Here is a 25600-nt window from a genome sequence, read left to right on the forward strand (position 1 = left end):
AAAACCTCCGTCGTAAGATTGCAGTGAGATTGAGTCCCGCTCACCCTTGACTGGTGAGGCAGGGAATATTGACCTAGATGTCATCATCTAGTCCGTATACCGCCTGCCTGCCCGAGAGGTTTCATGTTTGCCCCTTAAATTCTACCAACAACTAACCTCGCAGATAATGAAATTTCTCATAACCACAGCCAGTTTAAACCCCCAAAGCAATGCACTGTTCATTCACTTTCTTCCCACACTTCTATCCCTCCTTGCTTTCACAGTTGTTGCCATGAATCGGTTCTTGGTTACTCTTTTGGGACTTGTGACCTTTGGTGGCTCCGGGCACACTCATCGTACTGGTCATACTCGCGCCCATGCTGCCCAAATCGCCTCTAACCTCTCCGTTGCGTCACCAACGCCGAGGCCTTCGGCTTTTGTCCATCCGGGAGTCTTGATGAATCGTGTTCAGATAAATGATGTCGCCTCCCAGATATCTGGGGGTGAGGAGACAAGGGTTTCCGCTTTATCTGACATGCTTCAACATGACCTTGCTTCCAGGACTGCGGCAACCCCTGTGGCAACGGTCGCCTGTGAGGGAGCTTCTTCAGGAAAGACCAACTCAGCCGCTTGCAGTGATGAGCGTAATGATGCCTCGGCCGCCTACTTGAATGCACTGGCGTGGATTGCGTCTGGCGACCAAAGTCGCGCCCAGCGAGCGATTTCATTCATGAACGCCTGGGCAAGGAAATTGGAAGCCCATACCGGATCCAATGCCCCAGTTCAGGCAGGATGGGCTGGAGCAGTTTGGGCTCGCACTGCCGAACTCATCAGGTATACAGACGCGGGTTGGTCATTATCCGACATAACCAGATTCTCGGCTATGCTGAGGGACATTTACCTCCCGGATGTTATCGTGGGTGCTCCAAAAGGATACAATGGCAATTGGGACCTCGGTAAGTTGCGTTGCATCTGTTCAGGTTTCTTTCGTTTGAGGTCTAAGCCCATTCATAGTGATGATGGAGGCCGCGGTCGGCATCTCGATCTTCCTTGACGATCAAGCATCATATAATACGAGCCTCTCTAGGTTCCTAGATCGAGTTCCCGCTTACATCTTTATGAAGAGGTGAGTTTCAGGTTTCAAGCTTTCGACTGCCCCCCCCCCGCCCCCTTCGACCTTCTGGCTCAGTTAACCCATCAAGGGCCGGGCTTCAACTATAATAAAGAACACATTGGCCCCCCCTTCTACGTGCGCAAAGGCTAACCATTGAAATAGCGACGGGCAGTTACCCCATATTGCAGCCTCCGATACGAATTTGAATACCGACGCAAAGGTGATCAGATACTGGAATGGCCAGATAGATTGGATGCATAGTGGTGTTAGTCAAGAATCTTGCCGAGATTTTGAACATACCGGGTACGGGCTCGCCTCAATCTCACACATAGCAGAGATGTCGCGACTTCAGGGACGCGACTTGTTTAAAGAGGATGTCGGTAAGCGATTGCTTGCTGCCCTTGAATTGCATACGCAAGTCATTCTCGAATCAAGTCAACCTTCTTGGCTCTGTGAAGGTGACTCATTGTCAACTTATTTAGGTCCAGGTATGAGCAATAACTCCAGGTCATGCCCATGATGCTAACATGATTATGATAGTGTCTGAAATAGGTTACAACGCGCTGGCCAATCGCCTGGGTAAAGACATGCCATACACGAAAGAATACACTGAGAAGATGCGGCCGGGGGGTTATCTACTTTTCTTTGGCTGGGAGACTTTAACTCATCTGCACCAAGCCTAGCGTAGCCAGAGGTTTGGTCCTTTACTCGAGGTTTTTTAGTTATCATGGATGAAGGATCAGAGTAGGGAGGCATATCACTGTGCTTTTACCTAAGGTATTAGCTTAGGCAACAAAACCCCTGTCTCGGTAGGATGCCATGGCCGGGATGATGGCATTCAACTGCTCCTAAGTTTCTTCTGGCCCCGGCATGTTGGAGGGCTCCCCAGGTAATTCACCCGACGGCAAAAGATACTGAGTGTACAAAGAGGGATGGTCTGCAATGCCCTGCCAGAATGAAAACTCAGACTCCAAGTCCTGTCCCAGCTGCTGTCCCCACGGCGCGTCAGGATGCAGCTGCTCCGATAACTGCGGCGGGGCTGCCTCTATGGGTTGCTCGCTGTGGATAAAGTCGAGAAATCGCTGGATTGTTTGCGTGGCTTTCGATAGGATGGCGTAGTTGGGGTCTTCTGCCTTGACCACCGTACCTCTCTCAACTTCGGCCACGAGAACTGCGAGGTCCTGAAGAACCCTAGACCTGGAAATTCGTAGGCACTGTGGCGTGGGGTGCTGGTTAAGCATCGCCATTATGATTATACCCGCAGCAGGCAGTCCATAGTGAGCGATCTGCGACATATTAGCTCAAGTTGAACTCTCAGACTATCAGACATACCTTCCAGGTGAGCCTAGTACCCGAATTTGACAGCTCTTCCCGTAGAACCATAACCTCGACAGCAAGCTTGAGCATCTCGATTGAAACTTCAATAAGGGGCGCTGCCGGCTCGGATAGACGATCCAGTGCCAGGCGGCGGATAAGAAACGTTGTGTGTAAGTAGTTGAGACGTGTGCTGGCCACAAAGTCGCGTTCAAACGGAGCGTCGCTGTGTTGTTTGATGCTGGTGCTTAGACGGAAGTGCGGTGGGAGAGCGTTCCATTGTGAGTCTGCCATTTCTTGTAAGGCTCTGTTGCGTCTGATTAGTTGTGCTTTCGGCGTCAACCTGTCTCTATCAACTCACTCAATCTTCTGCCGGCAGTCGGTGCGGCTGTTGTCAAACATAAGCTCCATCACCTCTTCCTTCACAAAGGCACACAAAGCCGACCACCTAGTCTCCGCTCTGTAGTTCATAACCGACTCTGGATCCCATTCACGAGTGCCAATCGGCTCAAGCGTCGCTGTAGTACAATCCAGAGGTAGGCGACTATCAGGAAGCTGAAAACAAGAGAATCTCTTGCTCAGACGCGGTGGCCTACCAAGGAAAAGGGAACCATTCTTGTCTGCCGAGTAGATACGCGCAAACGCCGCTTTTCGTAGTTGGATGAGAAACTGAGGTGTGTCAGACTTGGCGTCTAAGTCTTCGTGGTATCCGAGTGCAAAGACGGACGCCATGACGTCCCCGAGCCTTCGATATAAGAAAAAGCCTTTGAAATGTTAGTATTTACATGCCTAATAGAAACTGATAGCTTCGCTGACTTTGATCTCCGCTTGTGTATGTGTAGGTAATCGTGTTTTCGTACTGGATCACATGTTGCAGGTCGTTCAAGCAGTCCAAGGAGAGACAAACGTCCAGGGAGCAGCCGACCAAGGCCAGCAACTTATTTTTCAGATCGCGTTGGCTGTCCTCTGTAGTATACAGAGTAGGAAAGAAGGGAATCTCGATCAAAGCCCGAAGAACAGCGCTCAAGAAGAGGCCTAAAGTCTCCCAGCGTGTATTTTCCCCTGTGAACTGAGCAACATATTCAGAGAAACCTGTGTTGCCGTCATACTCCAAGGGCCGGGTTGTGTTGGCTAACATCTTTTGGGCCATTCTAAAGTGCCAATCTGGACCCTCGAAGGTTGATAGACAGGAGTAGTTGGATATTTGGGCGCAGAGGGCCACAAAGGGTTCTGCAAGGGGCAGGTTTACCCCCTTTTCAATCCAGAAGGAGACGAACCTCTCCATAGACGATAGACTATACGATTCTAGGAGTTTTTTTAATAGCCCGGCTCCTTTTCTAGCCAAAGGGTTATCATCCAAGGAGGGACCCTCAGGGCTTACGGAATTCGGGGAACCACTATGCCCTGTTGCAGCAGTTGGAGATTCGTCTGACTGGTCAGGAAATATTTGGTTGAAGATGGCGACATGACTTGAACGTCCGATATGCCCCGGGTTGGGATACAGGTAGGTCTTGTTGGTGACAGGGGTCTGAGAACTGGTACGAGTTGGGGTGACATCTTGAGAGCTGCGGCGACTAGTCACATGTTGTTCAGCATTAATTCTGGCGAGACGAATAGGTAATTTACCGGCTAGGACGACTTTCTTGAGGCTGCGGCGAAGAAGCGCTTGCACGCTTCCTCTTGAAGGGAGAAACCCTGTATGTGCATAACCCCTGCTTCTGTTGGCTCCGACAACGGGAGCAGACTGGACGAGTGTGGTCGCATGCAAGCTTGGCTCTTCTACAGGGATCACACGCAGGTTGCCTGGAAGCCATGTTTCGAACTCGGAGAAGGGTTGGGTATCGGAGAGCAGTGTCAATGGAGCGGAGAGAAGACGCACGGGGTGTTCGGAGCGGAGAATACGCACAACCCTTTGTTGGTGAAGTCACCATGATAATGTGGGCCTGTACTCCGTGTGACCCCGGACCCCCCGAGACACCAACACTAATTCGGGTAGACTTTCCCGTCCTGCCCTCGATGGCGCCAATAACCGCGCCCAACCGGCCCGCTATTACAAGCAATAGGGCGCAAGGGCGCAAATACAAGGTCGTTTCTTATCAAGGCAAGAAACGGCAAGAGCGGGCAAAGAGGGGAATAAAGTTCAGTTAGGCAAAGACGGAGAGCATTCCCACCAACCAAGGTGTCCAGGAGAGTCTCTGACTGAGAAGAAGGAGCGCAAGGTTGAGGATTTGACTTGGAGTGAATTGAGTCTACCATAGCTCTAGATGCATGGGCATTATCTAGTATACCTGGTCAAAAGCTATCTTCTACCGTCACTCACAGCTTGGATCCTCTCGCACTGCGCTGCTTAATCTCCTCAACTAACTCCACAACTCTCTCAGCACATCCATAAGATGCCTGGTATCCCCAACCAGCATGCCCATAGTTGTGAACAAGCCAGGTCAAGTCGTCAAGCTTCTCGCTCTCAATCCTAACTCCATCCTTTCGCAGTGGTCGCAAACCCACACCATGTCGGATCACGTCCAGACCCTCAATGCCCTTTCCACCGGCGATGCTGGGGAAAACATTGACAACGCGCTTCATGATGCGTAGCGCAATGTTGGGATCGGGGTTGGCGTTCCAATTGCCAATGTCGTAGGTTCCTCCGAGGATGGTACCTCCGCCTCCTGCTCTTTGCATCACATACATGTCCTCGGCAGATCCATCGTCTGTGCCGGATACTCCAAGCATGATGGGGCCTTCGTTGCGAACCAAGACTATCTGGCCTCTAACAGGTGTGAGTGTAGTGTCATTGACGCCGCCGAGCTTGAGAGAGCCCAGGCCTGTGGCGTTGATGACAATGGATGCCGGAGAACCGGTGTGGCTCATTGTCTTAGCTTCGCTGATGTCTGAGAGAACGGCCCTCTTTACGATCACGCCGTTTTTCAAGCATTGACCCAGGAGCCATTGGAGGTATGTCGCAGTGTTGATACAAACACTAGTGAACTCACTGCCGGATTGATACCCTTGGGGCAATTCCTCGGCCGTCAGCTCCCGAAAGTCGGGAAACAGAGACTTGCACCAAGGATCGCGGTCAAGAAGATGATCGGTAGGGTGGACAGAACCCTTCATGTCCTTGTCTCGCCTGAACATTCGGGCCTCTGCAACAGCTGTGGTGAGACATTGGGCTGAGGAGTGGGAAGAAGGTTACTGACTCTGAAAGTGAATACCGGCCTCGGGGACGTTCTCGGCTAGTCTTTTCAGCTCTGGCCAGGTTCTACTCTCCCATCGCGAGTTTTCCTTGCTTGCCATCCTGCTCAACTAGGTAGCTATGACTATCCTGGTCATCTCGTGGTTTCACTCACGGCAAGAAGTTGGCACCTGCCCATGGTGAGGTGTACTCAATGTCATAGTCGCCGGGCATGTGCTTTGCAACGACAGTGACTTTGTTGGCCTTGGAGAGCAGAAGGGCGGTTGTCAAGCCGCTCACACCGGCACTTGAGGTGAGTCAGAAACGGGTTGTTTTCTTGAGATTAGAGGGTCTCACCCTACAACCACAATGCCTTGAGACATGTTGAATCGAGATTGAAAGTTGGGTTTGAATTTCTCTTTATGGGCTTTTTGTCAATAGTCCCGAATAATATTTCCAGGTGTTCGAGTTTCGGTATCTTGGTGACAAGTAAATCGCCAAGTTGTTACCTTTTAAAGAGAGGGGAAGCGGATACCATCGGATCCGTGTTGTTTGCGCGACCGGGGGGTCATTTCTCCGATCTCGCAACCAGAGATCCAGTCGGGAAGGCTTTCCTCCATTTGAAGCATCCTTGTAAGGGTATGTATAACTACTCATTATGTCTCTATTCAGAACAAAGGTAAAACCTGTAGCTACAAGATTGTTTCACCCAACGATGAACGGTTCATGTCCTCACCGACAATTCTCGGTCACCCAATGACCCCAATGACCCCAAACCCCGCAAATAGCTACCCCAGATCATGCCCTAGGCAATGACAACATCAATCTCTCGGGGCCTGATTGGCTTTGCCGGGATTTAAATCCGAGATCGACGACTTCCGAGGAGCTGACCCAGCCTACCGAGGCAACCCCTCAACCGCGTCGATCCATTCCGCGTCCTCTGTTGCGTTTCAACGAGGAATAATAAAGCGGCGTACAAACCATTCGTAGAATTCCTCCGGCTCAGCTAAATCTTGCAGCTTTGCCCTCAATCGTTAAAGACCTGCGAAGCCATCATGGTCTTTCATCCGCCGCCTTGGGTTCCCCCTCTTCCAGGTTCGTAAGCAAACGGGTCCTCAACACTGATGCTAACAATGGGTAGAAATCCCAGACTCTATCACCGTTGATGAATTCGTCAATAGCGAAGCATATGGGAGGAGATCCTTTGCGGCTTCCAAGAGCCCTTACACATGCGGTGTAACTGGTAAATCTCGCAGCGCTGCAGATGTTGCTGAGCGTGTCGAGTATCTCGCTCGAGCGCTTGCCAAGAATACCCATCTTGATCCTCTCGAAGGAACAGAATGGGATAGAGTCGTAGCCATCTACTCTTTAAACACCGTAAGTCTACGCACCAAGCCATCGCATATCTTCTAATGAGGCAGATTGACTACATACCCGTCACCCACGCTGTCCACCGTCTTGATGGCATCGTCACTCCTGCAAGTGCTGCTCACTCGATTTCCGAGCTTGAACATCAGCTACGGTCTTCTGGTGCCAAGGCATTGTTTACTTGTGTTCCATTACTCGACAATGCGCTGAAAGCAGCGCGAGCCGTCGGGATTCCCGAGAAGAACGTTTTCCTTCTTCCAGTACCTGGAGTTTCAGCACCCAATAATGTGAAGACTATTGAGAACTTGATCTCTGAAGGAAAGGCCTTGCCGCCTGTGCCTGTTCAGAAATGGATCCCAGGACAAGGGAAGAGACAAGTAGCCTATTTGTCTTACTCGAGCGGCACATCTGGGCTTCCGGTGCGTGAAATTCTGACATTTCTACTGTATGGCCGTCTAATGTATCACAGAAAGCGGTCATGATTTCTCACTACAATGTGATTGCATGCATTGTTATGATACACACGTTTGAACAGGGGGACCATCGAGGCGGTGTTTTAAACTCCCAGGTCTCTCTTGGCGTGCTCCCTTTCAGCCACATTTACGGCCTCGTAGTCGTAGCCCACGTCGCGCACTATCGAGGGGATGAGGTCATTGTTCTTCAGAAATTTCAGCTGGATCAACTGCTGGCGTCCATCCAGCGATTCAAGATCGAGGTGCTATACGTTGTGCCGCCCATACTTGTTCAGCTTCTAAGCAACCACGACAAGTGTAAGAAGTACGATCTCAGCAGTGTTCGTCTTGCTTTCTCAGGAGCTGCTCCATTGGGTAGTGAGGCGAGCCACAAGATGTTGGAACTCTTCCCCAAGTGGAAAATCAGCCAAGGCTATGGTATGTACTGCCTAAGATGATTCTGAACAAATCTGACAGCCAATGATAGGCCTGACGGAAGCTTCACCGTCAGTTTTACACAGTAGCGAAACAGACTCGCTGATGGGGTCCTCTGGCTCCCTTCTGCCTGGTGTCAAAGCCAAGATCATCGATCAATATGGCAAAGAAGTGACTGAACACGAGACACCAGGCGAGCTTTACGTGCAATCACCCAGCGTGACTCTAGGGTACTTGAACAACGAAAAATCAAACGCTGAGACATTTGTGTGGGACAAGGAAGGACGATGGCTAAGGACAGGCGACGAAGTGCTTGTGACGAAATCTCCCGCCGGCTTTGAGCTTTTTGTGGTTGTGGATCGGATCAAGGAACTGATCAAAGTCAAGGTAAGCTCAAATGACCCCTTGAAAGCGTTTTCTGACTCTTCTAGGGTCATCAAGTAGCTCCGGCTGAGCTCGAGGCTCATCTCCTCGACCATCCCCATGTTTCTGACTGCGCCGTTATTGGGATCCACGACGACAGAGCAGGTGAAGTGCCGTTGGCATTTGTGGTGAAGAGCAAGGAAGCCAGCAATCTATCGACAGAAGAAGTCGAAAGGTCTATCCATGAACATGTTGAATCGCACAAGGCGAGACACAAGTGGTTGAAGGGCGGCATCAGGTTTTTGGAGCTTGTTCCCAAGTCTCCTAGCGGGAAGATCTTACGGCGAGTGTTGAGGTCTCAGGCTGTTCCCGTGGGTAAGAAGGAGCTTTCAAAACTCTAGTTTATCTGTCAAATTATCTGGTCTCATAGATTCGTTCAAAGCCATAGAATCATTCGAGTCTAACTACCATGTCATGCAATTTCATTTATCAGGGAGTGTCCTGCCAGCACAACCTATTCTTTTCTTTTCTTGAACTCCACCATATCAAGCCTTCCCATTCTGCTGGCCCTTTTCAAAATATGATCGGACAGCACGGCCAAACCGCTCCATCGCTCGATCCAGAGTATCTTCCTTCGCCGCTGCAAACGTCAAACGGAAACTAACCTGCTTTAAATCCTTTACATCGGGCATGAACCAACTAGCCCTACTAACGAGCACTCCATTCTCTTGTGCCCGAGAGAAAATATCTCCTTCAACCTCAAGGTATTTTTGCCACGGCGCGGATCCGTTGACTTGATTTATCGTCGGGTTGCTCTTGGATAAGTCAAGGTCAATCCACAGAAACATGCCGACTTCTGGAACCTGCCACACGCAGTACTCAGCAGGAAGATGCTTCTCGCAAGCGGCGACGAGGACATCTCGTCTCCGACGATACTCGGCTGACAAGTTCATGAGCCATCGGATGAAACCTTCGTGACCCCAAGTCACATCCAATAGCTTGTATGCCATGACCTGTGAGGGGCCACTTGGGCAGACGACGCCGACTTCTGAGTAACATATGAACTTTTCGATGACTTGGGAGCTTCCTGTCACCCATCCGCAGCGTAGACCTGGGGCTAGGATCTTGGAGGTTGTGTCCATTCTGAGAACACGGCCAGAGACGTCAAGAGACAGATAAGATACTGGCAGGCTTTTGATGTACTCGTCCAGATCGGTAGGAGGTGCATCCTTTGCGTCTTTTCCCATCTGGAAATAGAAGTAAGGGTCATCCTCGAGGATGAAGAGATTATGCTTCTCGGCAAGTTGGTAGATCTCCTTCCGTCGCTCCAAACTCTGCGTTGTGCTTGTTGGGTTCTGTCCACTTGGGATTGTGTATAGAACAAAAGGCTTTCGCCCCTTCTTCGAGTCCCAGGTCTCCAACTTGTGGTCCAGATCCGCGGGTATGATGCCTTGGTCATCCATCTCAATGCCCAGGATCTTCAACCCCTGGGACTGAGCAGCAGTAATAGTGCCCGAGTACATGTACCCGTCCATGAGAACAGTGTCGCCAGGGTTGGTAAAGATGCGAAAGGCAATCTCCATGGCAGAGGTGGTGCCGCAGCTGAGGACGGTTTCCCAGTCTTGGTAAGGGGGATTGTGTAGTAGCTCCGTGTGCTCGGTGAGGTATCGAAGAAGATGAGGAGATCCTGAAGAGTAGCCATAGTTCATGGCGATGCCGAGGTCATAGTCATCTTCGCCCTTGGCACAGCCCATCCGGACACCTGACTCAAGAGGGCTCTTGGCGCCAGGTGATGAACTATCGGGGCAGAAAAGATCCATAGATTCCCAGGGGAAGTACTCGGCAGAAGGCCGAGCAACTCCCAGACTGATCATGTCAGGATGATTGAACGTCCTGGATGCGAGCTTCAAGGGTGAGATGATTTGGTTATGGCTGTCAACGCTAAAACGGTCGTCCCATCTTTTGGCCTTGGGTTTATCCTCAACATTCTTGAGTTTGTAAAAGGTTGATGATGCATAGGGCGCGGTGACTTTTGGAAGGGGATCAGAGGATGCCCGGTTTTGTTCAATCTGGGCAAGCTTCTTGCGCAACATGATGACGGGTACTTGGTGAGGAGCAGAGAAAGAAGACAGAGTTCAATGGGTATTCTCAGATTGATGAAAAGAAAATAAGGGAAGCAATACTGCCATTACTAAATTTATATCCCCACGGAGTATTGGTCTCTTATCACGGGGTCTAGGCGCCGGAGCCGGCGTCGGAGTGTCGGAGAGAAAGTGGGACCGGAGTGTCACGGTCGGAGAAAACAAGCCTCGGCGTAGAGATGGATATCGGCTGTCGGGTTTGTCTTGATCACCCTTCGACCCCATCTTTCGTCCTACTTAAACACGCATGCACCACTGTAATGACCCCTGCTCTAACACTCACACTTCACCCCATCCTCAACTCTCCCATCCGCTATCATGTCTTCCTCTGTCAAGCTTGCGGAGTACCTCTTTACTCGTCTACGCCAATTGGGCGTCGATTCCCTCCACGGAGTGCCGGGAGATTACAACCTCACTCTCCTTGACTATGTCCAGCCCTCGGGCCTGCGATGGGTCGGAAATGCCAATGAGCTCAACGCCGCCTATGCCGCTGATGGTTATGCGAGAATCAAGGGCCTCGGAGCCATCGTCACAACCTTTGGTGTCGGCGAGCTCTCTGCAGTTAATGCGATCGCTGGTGCATACGCCGAATTTGCTCCAGTAGTGCATATCGTTGGCATCCCAGTTCGCGACGCTCAGCAATCTCGTCGGCTGATTCACCATACCTTTAACGATGGTGAATACCGCCGCTTCGCCGCTATGCATGCGCACGTCACCGTGTATCAGGCGTGCTTAAACGACCCTCGGACAAGCGCAGAGCAGATTGATGAGGCTCTCAGGCAGTGTCTACTACATAGCCGACCCGTCTACATCGAAGTCCCTGTTGACATGGTGGCCAAGCCTCTGTCCGCAGAGAGGCTACAGTCTCCAATCGTCCTCCCGGAAGCGCAGCCCAATGGGGATGAAGATGAGGTTCTTCGCAAGGTCATGAACAGAATCTACAGCGCAAAGCAGCCTCTTATCGTCGTCGATGGCGAGACCAGGCCGCTTAGAATCTGCGAGGACGTTCAGACTCTCATCAAGAACACCAAGTGGCCGACATGGTCAATGCCTTTCGGCAAGGGTCTTACAGATGAGACGCTAGACAACTTCCATGGAGTCTACAAGGGGTGTTTTGATGATCAAACCGTTCAGGACTTTTACCAAGGCTCAGACTTGGTCCTCTTCTTTGGTCCGCATTTCAGCAACACCAACAGCAGCAATTACACCACCATTCCAAAAGACGACGCCGCAATCTTGTTTACTATCAATGGAGTACAGATTGGCACTCGGCTATTCAGAGATGTATCATCAAAGAACATCGTCTCCCGCCTAGTACGCGATCTGGATTCCAAGCAAGTGCCATCCTACACCCCTTATCCCAAGCTGCCTCGCGACATCCTCCTTCCCATCCCGGATAAACCGACAGATGAGATTCTCGCTCAAGACAAGTTGTGGAAGACTCTGGCAAACGTCATTGAGCCTGGAGATATCATCCTCGGCGAGACTGGTACTGCTGGCTTTGGCGTTCGAGAGATGGCCATTCCTCAGCACACTAGAGTTTTTACACCTGTCACTTGGCTGTCCATCGGTTATATGCTTCCCGGTGCTCAAGGAGCTGCCCTCGCACAGAAGGAGCTTATCGAGGCTTCCAAATACCACGGTTTGTCGTCAGCAAAGACCATCCTAGTCATTGGCGATGGAAGTTTCCAAATGACAGTCCAAGAACTCGCAACCATGGTTCGGCATCATCTCAACGTCGTCGTCTTTCTCATCAACAACGACGGTTATACCATCGAGCGATGCATCCACGGGCGGAATCAAGAGTACAACGACGTCACTCCTTGGCGATATCTCCAAGCGCCATCCTTCTTTGGAGCCAAGGAGACAACCTATACTGGTTCCGCAAAGACCTGGCGTGAGCTGAAGGAGGTGCTAGAGAATGAGGGGTTGACAAAGGGTAAGGAGCTTAGGATGGTGGAGATCTTTTTGGATCGGGACGATTGTCCCAAGGGGCCATTGTGGAACTATATGGAGGCACAAAAGAATGGCAAGGGAGTTTTGAACTAGGCAGGCACAATATCAGAATATAGACGACATTTATGCATTCTCAAGCCGCTGTAGTTTGGGGTTCCTGTCTCAAGTGCTGATGAATTCTACCATCTTCTCAAAAGCAACCGTATCACCTTCTACCGTCCCGGCCAACGTCTTGGGCACCCATCCCTCTGTATACCCGCCACCAAAGTCGACAATCCAAGCATCCTTATTGCTATCGATCAAGACGTTGTCCGGCTTAGCATCTCCCCAGACGAGTCCAGCATTGTGTAGCTGAGTGATGATGTCCCGGAGCTGGGCTGCCCATTTCTCTCGCAGGGCTGTCGGTGTCTCGGGCTTAACAGCACACGACAGTGTCAAGTTTTTGCAGTCGATATAGGTGAGTAAAAGGCCAAGAATCGCGCCTCTGTCATCCCGCACCAGACCATGGAGGCGTGAGACCCTGGTCGTACTGTCAAGCCGTGCTTTGTCGATCTTGTAGTAAGCATCCAGCTCGGTCTTGAGGAACTGCTTGTCGCCGCGATGCATGAGCTTCAAGAATGCGACAGTGTCGTCCTCTAGGAGGACCTTGCGTGGTGTGTGATTAGGAGGCCCAATGGCCTTCTCCTCGCAGACTCGGATTTCGGACGGTTTGACAGAGGTCCACGGCGTGCAGAGTTCGTCAGGGAGAAGAATGCCAAACATAGAATCTTGGTTTTGGTTTTCGCATTTCTCCGGAACTAGATTATCGGAGACCGCTCGCAAGGTGTAGACAAAAGTTTCGGGGTTGAAAAAGTCGTCGAGGGTCGATTGATGCGTCTTGTCTGGAGGGGGCATGTCTCGGAAAAGGGGGAACAGAGGCTCAGCAGCCCAATCCCAGAGGTCTTCGACAGTAAAACCATCCAGCTCGAACTCTTCAGCGACTCGTAGAAAGAAAAGGTAACGCTCTTTCAGCTTGGGTGATTCGGACAAGTTGTCGGCGGCCAAACACAGGACAAAGCGTTTGCCATTGCACATAACCGTCAGCTCCGAATCGGTGTTTCTGGTGCTGAATTGGAATCCAACGACGCTCCATTCTGGCGGTGGCTGCGACAGCGATATCGCATCGCCACAAATTTCAGAGATACCGGTGCTCATGCTGCTTGGGACGTCTCCTGCAGAGGGCATAGTTGTGTTGATGACGGACCATTGTGCCTCAGCGCCTGAAGCGGGGGAGTGGATACAGACTAGAATGGGTACATTGTACATGATTGCTAATGATTGGTGTTCACCTCCCAGTTTACATTACATGCGCTTGGAACTCTCGGATGTCTGAAAACAGGATATAGCTGCATAGCAGACGAGGCACGTCAGGGTGATCATTCAAAGCAAACGATCCTTTGGCCCAAGCGCCATGATTAATACTGTCATCGGTCACAGGTTGTGTCGGGTCGAGTGGATTCAAAGCAGGGGCGCAGATCAACAGTTATACTCAGATGTTGCTGTTCTGAATGGCTCACTCGGTGAGCTAGTTAATATGTACTTTATATTCTATAGGAGCTAGACTATACACGGACATTATTTTAGATCATGATGATTATCCCAAGAGGGCTTTTTAGAATTATCTAGGGCCCCAAAGAAGGAGTAGATAGTTTAACTAGAGGGTCATAGGATAAGAGTGCAGGGCATTCTGATGTTATAGCAATTGCCATTTCCTCATGAACCCTGCCTCGCTATCCGGCGGGCTACACATTGGCACTCTCCGCGCGAGACAGAGCAGCTCATCGGGTACTGCTAAACCATGCATCTAACCAAGCAGCATCTGCAAGCCCAGGTCACTTCAACCAGGCACTGCTGCCCAAGTCACGTGTGGGCTGGGAGGCCGACCACGCGTGCGAGGGCATATTACGCAGACAATGCCGCCACAACCCCGCCCAAACATCATCACAACTTCTCTACCCTCACGATGGGCTTCTGCTGTGGTTTTGATATTTACCCTCGGCTCGAGGTGACTCCTGAGAACAGGGAGGCCTACCAACAATTCCTCGATGAGATTATAGACATCTACAAGGACACATATGATCTAAGAGGAAGACGGGATGACGGCAAAGTACTGGAGATGCCAACAGATTCTGACCATCCCGATCACTTCGACGAAGTCAACATTTGCTTCATGGTCGGCGAGTGTCCGCATATGCCCAGCAACCCCGAGCGATGCGACTACTTTCTCCGCTTCAGCTCAAAGGTCAGTGGGCGCCTGACTGCCCCTGCTGAGCCGTACATCAGAAGCGTGTACAAGATTGCGAAGAAGCACTTTGGCAGCAAGGTTCATTTTTGGGATGAGCTGCGAGAGACGGATGATCAGCGGCAATGGGGCTGGTATGATTGGCAGCAAGTCCACGATGCAGAAAAAGAGCTCAGAGAGCTGGAAAGGGGAAAGGAGTCTCCCTGAATAGTTTTGACTAAGAAGCGCGAGGAGAAATGGTATCGATATTGATCGACGTCACTGGTTGATGTCGGGAGCCAACACCTTCTCTTAGAGATCCAGCCAGTGTTACGCTGTGGTTGGGTTTGCAAGTTGGGTCATTATGTAGTGGAGAGCTCCCATATCGATGATAGGGTTTTGGGTTCCTCAAATTGTCACAAGAACAGCAATACCCTGACACTGTTTGTTGATGGCTCACTCAGTGAGCTGAGATGTTCTCTACATTTAGTAGAAACTAGATTATGTACAATTATTATTTATCCGGTACAGGAGAAGAGAAGTTTTCAGCTTTTTTATGTCTTATCCAGTCCCCGGATATCAATGTGCCTCAGCCCTGATAGTCTGCTGGACGTTCTTCTCCATTGGCGGCTCAACCTCTCCATCAGTCGACTTGTTCTCATCAAGCTTGGCATCATCCACCTTGGTAAGATCGATAGTCTTGAGGAAGAACATGACGATGAGCATGGGCGCGAGGGCGGCTGTGGCGGCAATGGCGAGGAGTTGCTGAGTCTCGCAATATGACTTGTCGATGGCGGCGCGGACGGGGGTTCCCTTGGCGAACTTTTGGGCGGCAACAATAGACTTGTAGATGGGCATGGCCTTGGCCTTGGCGTTCTCGGGGAGGTACTTGACGAGCTTCTTGGGGAGCATGTTGTTCCAGATGGCACCGCTCACACTGGGAGGGTTAGCATCACTCTTAGTACGTATGCAGAGGAAACTTACCTGGTACCGATGGCACCACCAAGGTTCATGGAGGCGTAGTAAACGCCAGTGACAACAGGAACATCCCGCTTAGCGACGAGAGCCTGGATGGAGACCTGAGCGGCAGTCTGATAGAACGCACGGCCAACACCGACGAGGGTCTTGGCAGTGATGAAGGAGGCTTCGTTGGCACTTCCTCCGTTCTGGTTGACAAAGTAGATCTGGAGACCCTGGCCGAGAACAACGAGAGGAACTCCGATAAAGATAAAGATCTGAGTGCGCTTGCTGTACTTCATGAGAATACCGACGAGAACGGAGGCGATCTGGAAAGCAACACGGAGGGCATTACTGTAGATTGTCAGTATGATTATCTTGAAAAGGGGTATTGGAGGACATACTCGATACGGGTGGAGTGGCCTGGGCTGAATCCACCGGCAACCTGGAGATAGCTGGGGAAGAAGATGGTGAAGCAAGAGTAGTGGAAGAAGTCGAGCATGGACAGAATGCAAGCCGCAATGACGGTTCGCTCCTTGATCATGCGGAAAGGCACGAAGGGTTCCTTAGCGAACTTAGCGTCCCAGACGAAAAAGACGGCGACGATAACGACTCCGATAACCAGCATGGCAATGTATCCGCCCTGGTCCCATCGGTCGCTTCGCTTGGCGCCGGTGAGGGAGAGGGGAATCAGAGTAAGACCAAGGCCGACGACGAGAAGGACAGCACCGAGGATATCGAGGTCGACCCAGAAGAGGTTGATGAGACGCTTGCTAAGAGGCTGAGACTTATCGGCAGCATCCCAGGCACCCTCACGACGGTAGCCATTCTTGCGGGCCTTGCGCTGAAGGATGTAGAGAGTGATGATGAGAGGCGCAGCGCAGAAGGGGAGGATAACAGCCCACATTCCGTATCCCCATCGCCAAGTCGAGTGCTTGAGAACGCTATCGGCGACAATGGATCCAAGGTACAGAGTTGGGATAGAGGCGACGGATTCAGGGAGGGATGTCCAGAAACCTCGGTTGATCAGGCTGGTTGTGTCGGCGATGAAGACTTGTTGCATAATGACGTATCCAGTGTCACCAATGGACTCGAAGATACCTCCAGCCTGTATTCGTTAGTGGTGTTTTGAAAAGGTGGGAGGGGAGCTTACAATGTAGGTGGCGATATTCTGGCAGGCAGCGTACATGACCTGCGAGAGAACAAGGAAGAGGATGGAAAAGGTAAGACCCTCAGCACGACCAAAGACCTGGACATGTTAGATGACGAATTGTAGTTTTGGTTTGAGCAACCTGCATTGGAGAACTTGGCCATGATGGGGTATGTGACGAGACCGATGATAGTACCGACGACATTGGCCGTGGTCAAAGCAGAGTGCTTCTTGAACTCGGACGTGGCGTAGGCATCATACACCTTGGTCGCATACTTGAGGAACGATGTGATGAAGGTAGTAGCAAATAGACTGTTGTTGTCAGTATAATTCAAAACAGAATTGTGTCCAAAACTCACCCCGTAAAGGCGACGATCAAGGCCCTCCGAGACCAGGTCTCGGCCAGAATATCCGTATTGGTCGGGACATGGCGCTCCTCAGTAGTAACACCCTCTTCCTTTTTGGCCGCCTCGAGATCGGCCGAGCTTCGAGGATTAGACGCAGTATCTGCAGCCATTTTTGAAAGACAGAAAGAAGAGAGAAATTGAGTTGTTATCCTTGCTGTGGTTCACAATCAGATCCTTCCAATGCAACGCTACGGGGCCAACAGCTCAAGTTTATATTCTGCTCGTGTCTCGGACCCTCGTCGTCAACAGCGGAGGCATTTCCGCCTAGCCCACATCCCGGTGCGGCGACCAACCGAGATCGGGCTCACTCACATGTCATGCCACTACACCGTAAAACTCTGAGCGTGGGGTTCTGTACCTTCTATGGAGCCATCTAATCTTATCAGATCACGACCTAACTGGCTGCTTGCGCAAGGATCGACCAGACTTTCAAAACACGCGGCGTGGGTTCCACTGTGGGCTGACCCGATTTCTCCTTGGCATTAACCGTGATGGACACCTGAAAAACCGTGATCTAACCGTGATCTAACCGTGATCCAAGGGAAAAGGCCTCACCCTGTCCCTGCCTGTCTTCTCCGCGTTGGGAATAGCTTCTCGGACGAGGGAACCCTGAACACGCGACATTTTTTAATGCCCACATGCAAACGGTCAGATCTGGGAGCTTGGCGTGGGAGGTCTTTGGAGGTTTAGATCCTGGTGACGAACCCGTCCTGCTGGTTCAGAGCTCTAGGTTGAAGAGTCCACCTATAGCAGACCTGGGAGATGAGAGAGCTTGGTGTTTTTCACCCCACTGTCGTCGGGTCATGGCGGCTTTCGAGATGCCTTTCACGATGCAGCTCAACGGCGCGATCTCGGCTGTTCTTTTTTGACACGAGACACATTGGAGCACATGGTCACTGCGGATGGAATCACCCGGCAGTGTAGTCCCAGCTGTTACCAGTCTGCTGGAACAAGCCTTGACTGGGGGTAGCTCAGCTTTCATTCAACTCGACGACTCATGTTATTGATCTTGTGTGCGTAAGAAAAAGTGTTGGTGACGCCGCCCAGGACTTGGCAGAACCTAAGACCACTTGATCTGACTCGCTTGCCACGCGGTAGATTATCAGCGCAGTTTATCAATCGCATCAGACGACCTCTGTTATACGCCAAGGAGCGGCCGCGCAAATCCATCCATCGTCTTGGAAAGACAAATGTCAGACGCTCAATGCTGATCATCCGGAAACTCGGTAGTACGGGAATACCCTTGTTCCGGACAATGACTCTTCCTCCGTGTCCCCGATCGTAGACGGCGACCTGGTGAGAGGCAACCCGGGTCATTACTTCCGTTGATACGTAAAAGCGCACCGGCCAAGGTTCGGGATTTGATAATGGGGGTCTTACAGGGCTGACCCATCGTTCCAGAGTTTAAAAGCGCCACGAAAAAAAGAAGACATTTTTCGTTTGCTAGACGAGGGAGACATTTGAGGTTCATGCATATTGACCGTTACCGTGGCGCCACTCGGAACAGCCCCCCCTCTTTTGCGTGGGTAACGCTTGGACTTGGACTTGGCAAGCTAGAAAAAGTTCCGTGCTTTGTTCTCATTTTAGACCTTGTCTTATTACAGGATAATAATCGTCTCATTGGCTCCGGTCCCGTTCGGGGGGTCATGTGAAGGGTGGTCTTTTTAAAGTCGGGCATTCCCACCTTTGGGCTCGGATTCCTTTGAGAGAGGACGCTTGCTAGCATCTTAAAATCTCTATTAAATATTTTTTTACAGAATAATTCTATAGACAAAACAAACTCGGTATGTCGCTGAACTCCGGATGATGCTTTATGCTTTCGGGGATTGTATGTATGTTGCCGACGTGGCAATTGAACCGTCTTCCACCACTTCAAACCATTTACAAAGAACACGTCTATCAACCCAGGTTGTCCGGGCACTTGGCGCGGATTTGGGCTCCGTAGTAGCGGAATACAATGGGCACTGGTGCCAACACCAGCGACAAGAATGCGAGAATGCTATTGCCCCAGCCCAGGCCGACATGATTGTACATTGACAGGCCGGCGAGAGGAAGCATGGCTCCGGCGATTGAGCGGAGGACCGTCACAGCTGCGACGACAGAGGCCGCGTAGGAAATGTAGGCGTCGATGAGGTAGATCTGGAGACACATCTACAATACTCGTCAGCGACATTCTTTGTGCGTATGTAGGCGACTTACCATGATGCCCATCAGACCAAAGCAGAAGAAGGCGACGCCAATCATAGGCACGATCCAGTGGGTGTTGTTCTCAGTCGACCATCCGTACCAGAACAGCGACGCGACAATGATGATGCCGTTGGGCGCGATTAGCCAAACGGGGAGACGGTCTTCGGGAACAGTCTTGCCGTTCTGCGCAAGCTTCTTCTTGATGATGACATCGGTGATGACTCCAAACAGCATGACACCGAACAACATGCCAATACCGGTGGGGAGGTAGGCTAGACCAATTGTTCCAGTTCCAAAGCCATATTGCTGCGCAAACACAAAGGTGAAAGTACTGAACATGAGGTATAGCACACCGTACACGATGGCGACGTAAAGGGAGAGGATGAGCACGGGGAAGTGGGTGAAGAGGAGCTTCATCGGGCGAATGATGGCATGCTCAAACTGCTTCGTGCTAGTAAGGCCGGGGTTGTGCAGAACTGAGTACAAGTCCTGGTTACCAGTCTCTTTCCTAAGACGAGCAGCCTTCTTCTCGAGGAGGGCGGGATGGTATGTCTCGGGGGCTGCAAAGTAGCAGACAACTGAGAGGGCACCGGCCTATCTTGTCAGTCTAGGGTACTCTCGGGGGCAATTAAGGCGCTTACAAAGATGGCAATGACCCAAAATACCCATCGCCAACCGAGATCTTCGATCATGTACCCTCCCATCAACGGTCCGATGCAGGGTCCCAGCAACGGCCCCATAGCCCACACAGCCATGGCCTTGCCACGCTCCTCAACAGGAAACATGTCAGAAATAGTTCCACTACCGTTTGTAACAGGCGTAGAACCAGCGAAACCCATCAGGAAGCGGAAGATGATGAGCATGGGCATGTTTTGGCTGAGGGCGGTGATGATTGTCGCGATGATGAAGAGGATGTTGGCAATGTTGAAGACGGGCGCGCGGCCGTAGATCTCGCTGAGGGGTGCGGCGAGGAGGGGACCAAAGGCGAAGCCGAGGACGTAGACGGATACTACGAACGTTGCGATGTTTTCGTTGTCGTCTTTGAACTCGCGCATGATGTCGGGGACGCCTGGGGCGAACATGGAGGAGCCCTGTGATGGGTTAGAGGGAGACTTGGGGGTGGTTTAAGGGACGTACGAGGGGACTGTGAAGCTGTTAGTATTTCGCAGTTTTTGGAGATGGATATGTAACTCACGTCAATAGGGTCATGAGTGATAGAGCGCCGATACATCCCCATTTCTTCTTTGGTGTCCAGTTCATGGGGTTGTTGGGGTCGTCGTCGCCATCCCATCCAACAGCATTGGGATCTTGAGGCTCAGAGCTCGAAGGCTCACCCTCTTTGTTGTCACTCTGAACAGCTGCTTCCTCGTCTGTTTGTCGCTTCCCCGATTCGCTACCAGGGACCGAAGGAGTGAGTGTTCGCTGGCTCTCGGGACGAGCCATGTCGTCGAGCTGGATGCTCTTGGGAGACTCTTGTTTCTCAGCCATGATGGATTAACGAACTTGGTGATTGTCACAGACTGTCGGCACCCAACACATCATTCAGATTGGGAATGCAAGATATTTAAATGCTGCTGCCATCTTGCATGCCCATCTCCCTCGTCCACATGACACCACCACCAATCGCAACCCCGACCGAACGAGAGCGATACCGAGAGCGAAGGGGGCGGGCGCTAACACTGGAAATTGCAACACCCGACGACGAATTATGCTTCATTCCCGGGCTGTCGGACCCGTTAAATAACCCGACGACACCCATTTCTGGACGTTTTCTGGGGTTGGCCATGGGTGTCTTGGGGAAGAAGGGTGTCGGCGCCGACTTTATGCTGTCCCCGCCCGGCAGCTTCAACTTCCGGACGGCGAGTTGTGCAAATCATCCGGTTTTATGCACAGTTTGTGCATACGTCTCTGGGGCAGCCCCCTTTCCGGGTCCGGGCTTGTGAAGCGCCACGTTCCACTTTCGAAGATTGGATCAAGATTTCTTTCTCGGTTTCGCTCTCTTTATAGGAAGATTTTACGGATGTGGCGCATTTTTACGCGTATTTTTGTCAGAGTCAGGCAATGTAATGTAGATGTGCATATCCCGAAACCGAGATGCCCATCTCATCACGACACACCAAGATCTTGTGTCGTGATGATCCAGATGTGACACGTCGGCGCTCAACATCTCGTGATATCGTCGTCACGCTCAGAAACAGACAGCAATCCCGCCTGCCTGGTTACGAAACCTGTCATCCCGTGTCCACGTGCAGGGTAAGCGATCCCGTCGAGCTTCAGAGCGGGTGAAGGACGATCGACCCGTATTTTATGCTTTCGATCTAAACGTTATCCGCTCACCTAACCCATTTCTTGACTTTTCTTGACATGGATATGCTTGGAGGAGCCCCGGGTCGGCATTGCGGTTGTACTCGATGGTGATTAACGGCGTCGTGTTTTCCTCGGGCTGATGACCGTGCATTCCCTCTTCCACACCCTGACGACTAATCCGTCGACCATGTAGGTAATCGCAGTACCTCCTCCAGGGCAGAGTTAAGGTAAGGATGATAAAATGCCCTTATTGAGGGCTTTAATTAACCTACAACGCCTTTAGGGCGCTTGCTTAGGGGTCTTAGGATGCAATGCCCTCGATGTAGGTATGTTGCTGAAAACCTCGGACCGCTTCTCCTCCATCACCCGAACGTCCTCCCACAGCGAGATGCACCGACAGCGGCCTCGCGATGAACAACGCACCCACATATACATCGCTTCAACACCCCTTATCGTGCCTGTCTGACCCAACGACTTCCCTCCAGCTTTCTTTCTCCACGAGGTAGGCCTCTCAAGTCTCAACAAGGCCGTTTTTCCTCCATCAACTCCAACCCCACGCCTTAGACCGACTTTGAATGGCCGTTCGGAGCGGCCGTGGGTAGGCTGTTCAATCATGGACCTGCCTGTGTGCTACCGACCCCGCATCTTGACCCGTGGCGACCTCACATCTTGATCCGTGGGTGGGCTGTTCAATAATGTCACTGCGCGCTGCTTGTCCGACAGTTTAGCCCAGCTGAGGTTGGCCTTCTGGAGGACATCTGGCTCGGCTGTATCGTGCAGGATGGTCTGCGTTGCGCTATTGCACTTTGAGACTGCAACTCCTCAATACGTTGGCCCTCCCTTGAACGACACAGCCGCCAAGGAGACCACTCTTTCGATGACCCAGCCGTCATCCTCTCCGAACGAAGCCCCAAGTCGAGACGAAATCCATCTCAACATCCAGCGGCGTCTATGCCATCACGGTCTTCTGGCTCAGCTATCCCATCAAGGGCCGGGCTTCAACTACAACAAACACATTGTCTATGCCATCACATTGGCCTTTGTTCTTGTCCCAACATCGTCATTCTCGGCATTGATAATCTTGACTACTGACCAAAGTGCCTTGAAGGCAGCTGACAGGGTCCCCGTCTCATCCACCGGTCGAGGATAATGGTCGAGTTTTGCATTGGCGGATTGGAGCCATATTCCTGGTTGGAGAAGACGTCTTTTACATTTTTTGGTTGTTGGTCAAGTCTGACTACTTTTGGAGAACTCGTGTTTAGATACTCTGGGAAGTAGATGGACGGACATGTTCAATAGCAGCAGCATGTATTTCTGAGTATTGATTTCCACCACACCCTCTGACTCTGCCCATTCGCTCTGCCCACCAATCAACCACCCTAGTAGATATCATGATAAACACTCCAATTGTACTACCTTCTTCTCCGATCAGAGCATCTTTTCCGCGGCATCAAGGCCGGACTAGCCGCAATTGTTCTCTCGACGTATTTGCTGTAAGGACACATCGTCGACTACAGAGTGCAAACCCAGGTATTGAATTGCATCCCCATGAGAGCGAATTTCCTGCGTCAACAGCTCTTCGTTCACTGTGAACTCGTGGCGAGCATATTTATAGGCCACCTTCTTCCAGTCCTTAATGACCGAAGGGTGCAGCTTGAAGTCCCATGTCCCACGCCAGGATATTGAAGCATCTTGTCGACACCAGGTGAATGCACAAGCCTCTCCTTTTGCTCCATTCCATAGAGTCATGGTCTCAAGCTCTGGCATGTGAAGTGCAGATTGCGCTGCGGCTTCTAGTATCCTTCTGATCGGGAGCGGATTATCCTTGCACATCATCCGGGAGGTCAATGCGAGCGAGCGCAGATGAGGCTATCGCCAATGCGGTTGGCAAGCGTCGAAGAAGTGACAGGCATCGACGAGAAAAGCAACTGAAAAGTGTTGAAGCTGCCGGCTTTTCTTCGCAAATGCAGCGCCTACCCCAGGATATGTGGTCCGGACTCGGTCTGGGTTTAGGTGCGAATTTATCCCTTGAGAATGCTGGAATATCTCGAGGTACTTTTCATTAAAATCTTCGAATATTTTGACCGTCTTGACGCTCGTCGAAAGTCTCTGACAAATCATATTTTCGTAGCCTGTAGTTTACATGGTTAGTCTTGTGACTTGATGAATCTAGATGGGGTTTCTTACCGGAATCCCAAGGGTCTTGAGAGGGCCTTTCGGATAACTGCCATGGCTCATATATAACCTCTCCTAGCTGGGGAAGCTTTGCCCAAAGGTATGATAAGGTCGAAGGATCTAGTTGACGACGGCACTGTCGGCGGAGAAGGAACTTTGTCACAACTTGAACCGAAGGAAGCTCTTCCTGAAACTTGAGAGTAGTTGGTTCAAATGGTCGTCGCAAGGCATCATCAGTGGGTGTGCCGTGCCAAAATCCATGTGTTGGATAATGAATCGCAGTCGTAAGCAGGCCACGTTGCGGCGGACACTCAGATCCGAGGACCTCACCCGGAGCTCCAAAGTAGCACCCCTGAAACCAATGTTCTGAGTCGCTTGGTGAGTATGCATTAAGCTCCAGTGTCAAGCCCCCTCCATTCTGCTTCCAGTTGGCCAAGATGAAGAACAATCTCGTGATTGCTTCTGCCATAATTTTATTATTAGCATAGATCGATGTAAGCGACTCTATCCTTCGGCAAGATCGGCAAGTATATCTTTTCAGCTCGATATTAAGCCAGATGTGCTTGACGAGCCCTTGATGTTGCTCGGCGAGTCGCTCAAGCGAGCCGAGGGATGATGGGCGAAGTTTGAGGTGGCCAAAGTTCTTCTTCTCTATGACGCTTTGCCATTCTTTTGAAACTGTGGCATAGGGCGCTATCTTGTCATGGTGTATAAGTAGCTTCAAGATGATGGCGCGTACCTCGGGAGGCAATGAAAGCCAACCTGGCATCATGTCGGCGGTTTGGCTCAAAGCTAATGGCTGTTGTCAAGATCTTGGTATACGTAAGAAGCCAGAGAGTGAGCCAGGCAAAGAGCAGGAGATTTATATACCAAAACCTCGATGACTCACTGAAGGCATTTTGTCAAGGTTTAGGCACGCGTAGATACCTACGCAATGTTATTTAAGAGACTCCTTTGCATGTCGGCACTGCGACAATCAAAGTTCATTTGGCGGATCTCGAGGCACATGCGGCACAGATTCCACTCGGGTATGATTCAAGAGTTGTCCATACTAGTCTTTACATATATAGCCTGGTTCCATCGCGCCAGGATATCAGAAAAGATTACAAATTTTAAAAAAAAAAAAAAAAAAAAAAAAAAAAGTGCCGTATTTCGTGGTCATCGGAGGATCATCCGTTGAACGGCGACCAGGGCCGGCCGACACGGCCCCACTTTCGGGCCAAATCTGGTTTGTCTTTTCGAGTGGCCTGGCACCAGACTTGTCACGAACTGGCGTGCGAGTGCCTCTGGTTTTAGGGGTACCTTTGGTCACTTGCGAAGGCATCGCTTCAGCTGGATAAGATGTGTCGACGATAATATCGAAGCCTTCAATCTGTCCACTCCAACATCCTGACCACTCTCGCGACCCCAATGTGACACACAACGCCTCAAGGTATGACTCTCGTCTCACCAAGTTAACGATGCTCGTTGAACACGAGCCACAACCTTGGGCAACAATCTCCCCCAACTCCAGAGTCGGCATCGAGACACCAGGCCAGCTAAGGTCATCTTCATTGAGTACCTGTTGCTACAACGCTACACTCGGCCAAGGACGCAAAAGACATCGAGAGACTAGCTCCCCACAGTGCTGCAAAGTCGCCGGTATTGATGTGTTGAACGGCTAGTCTATCACGAGACAAGACGAAGGAGCCTCAATCTCAAGCATTTGCCTGCCAATCGACAACGCGAGACGCGTTCATTCTGCTTCTGCATAACCCACGCCGACCGGCCCCATTCCTGTATATTCCGCATCGTATCGCATCGTTCGGCGAAGGGAGATCGGACGACAGTCAAGGCGGTAAAAATTGTCGGAGTAATGGCTTTAGC

General features: G+C 51.2%; 9 protein-coding genes across 9 annotated transcripts; 3 read left to right on the plus strand and 6 right to left on the minus strand.

Moving 5' to 3' along the window:
• Positions 1-1941: 1941 nt before the first annotated feature.
• Positions 1942-4338, minus strand: NCS57_00461100 (Zn(2)-C6 fungal-type domain-containing protein; the record flags this gene model as incomplete). Its single annotated transcript, XM_053054566.1, has 5 exons — positions 1942-2379; positions 2426-2714; positions 2769-3171; positions 3224-3981; positions 4034-4338. The coding sequence occupies 5 exons, from the start codon at positions 4336-4338 to the stop codon at positions 1942-1944; spliced, it is 2193 nt and encodes a 730-aa protein (XP_052916726.1).
• Positions 4339-4723: 385 nt separating this feature from the next.
• NCS57_00461200 (DAO domain-containing protein) lies at positions 4724-5959 on the minus strand (the record flags this gene model as incomplete). Its single annotated transcript, XM_053054567.1, has 4 exons — positions 4724-5556; positions 5602-5699; positions 5752-5883; positions 5934-5959. 4 exons carry the CDS (start codon positions 5957-5959, stop codon positions 4724-4726), a joined length of 1089 nt encoding a protein of 362 aa, XP_052916727.1.
• A 672-nt stretch (positions 5960-6631) lies between these two features.
• NCS57_00461300 (uncharacterized protein) lies at positions 6632-8595 on the plus strand (the record flags this gene model as incomplete). Its single annotated transcript, XM_053054568.1, has 6 exons — positions 6632-6671; positions 6718-6953; positions 6998-7363; positions 7414-7834; positions 7884-8218; positions 8263-8595. 6 exons carry the CDS (start codon positions 6632-6634, stop codon positions 8593-8595), a joined length of 1731 nt encoding a protein of 576 aa, XP_052916728.1.
• Positions 8596-8739: 144 nt separating this feature from the next.
• On the minus strand, positions 8740-10287 carry NCS57_00461400 (Aminotran-1-2 domain-containing protein; the record flags this gene model as incomplete). Its single annotated transcript, XM_053054569.1, has 1 exon — positions 8740-10287. One exon carries the CDS (start codon positions 10285-10287, stop codon positions 8740-8742), a length of 1548 nt encoding a protein of 515 aa, XP_052916729.1.
• A 366-nt stretch (positions 10288-10653) lies between these two features.
• On the plus strand, positions 10654-12384 carry NCS57_00461500 (Pyruvate decarboxylase; the record flags this gene model as incomplete). Its single annotated transcript, XM_053054570.1, has 1 exon — positions 10654-12384. The coding sequence occupies one exon, from the start codon at positions 10654-10656 to the stop codon at positions 12382-12384; it is 1731 nt and encodes a 576-aa protein (XP_052916730.1).
• Positions 12385-12453: 69 nt separating this feature from the next.
• On the minus strand, positions 12454-13596 carry NCS57_00461600 (Protein kinase domain-containing protein; the record flags this gene model as incomplete). The annotated part of the gene is made up of 1 exon (XM_053054571.1): positions 12454-13596. One exon carries the CDS (start codon positions 13594-13596, stop codon positions 12454-12456), a length of 1143 nt encoding a protein of 380 aa, XP_052916731.1.
• A 697-nt stretch (positions 13597-14293) lies between these two features.
• NCS57_00461700 (uncharacterized protein) lies at positions 14294-14779 on the plus strand (the record flags this gene model as incomplete). The annotated part of the gene is made up of 1 exon (XM_053054572.1): positions 14294-14779. One exon carries the CDS (start codon positions 14294-14296, stop codon positions 14777-14779), a length of 486 nt encoding a protein of 161 aa, XP_052916732.1.
• Positions 14780-15130: 351 nt separating this feature from the next.
• On the minus strand, positions 15131-17175 carry NCS57_00461800 (MFS domain-containing protein; the record flags this gene model as incomplete). Its single annotated transcript, XM_053054573.1, has 6 exons — positions 15131-15488; positions 15536-15862; positions 15913-16616; positions 16662-16757; positions 16805-16970; positions 17018-17175. The coding sequence occupies 6 exons, from the start codon at positions 17173-17175 to the stop codon at positions 15131-15133; spliced, it is 1809 nt and encodes a 602-aa protein (XP_052916733.1).
• Positions 17176-18964: 1789 nt separating this feature from the next.
• NCS57_00461900 (MFS domain-containing protein) lies at positions 18965-20740 on the minus strand (the record flags this gene model as incomplete). The annotated part of the gene is made up of 5 exons (XM_053054574.1): positions 18965-19216; positions 19265-19846; positions 19894-20343; positions 20390-20396; positions 20448-20740. 5 exons carry the CDS (start codon positions 20738-20740, stop codon positions 18965-18967), a joined length of 1584 nt encoding a protein of 527 aa, XP_052916734.1.
• Between the last annotated feature and the right edge of the window lie 4860 nt (positions 20741-25600).

This window comes from Fusarium keratoplasticum, chromosome 3 (genome assembly GCF_025433545.1).
Source record: "Fusarium keratoplasticum isolate Fu6.1 chromosome 3, whole genome shotgun sequence".
NCBI lineage: Eukaryota > Fungi > Ascomycota > Sordariomycetes > Hypocreales > Nectriaceae > Fusarium > Fusarium keratoplasticum.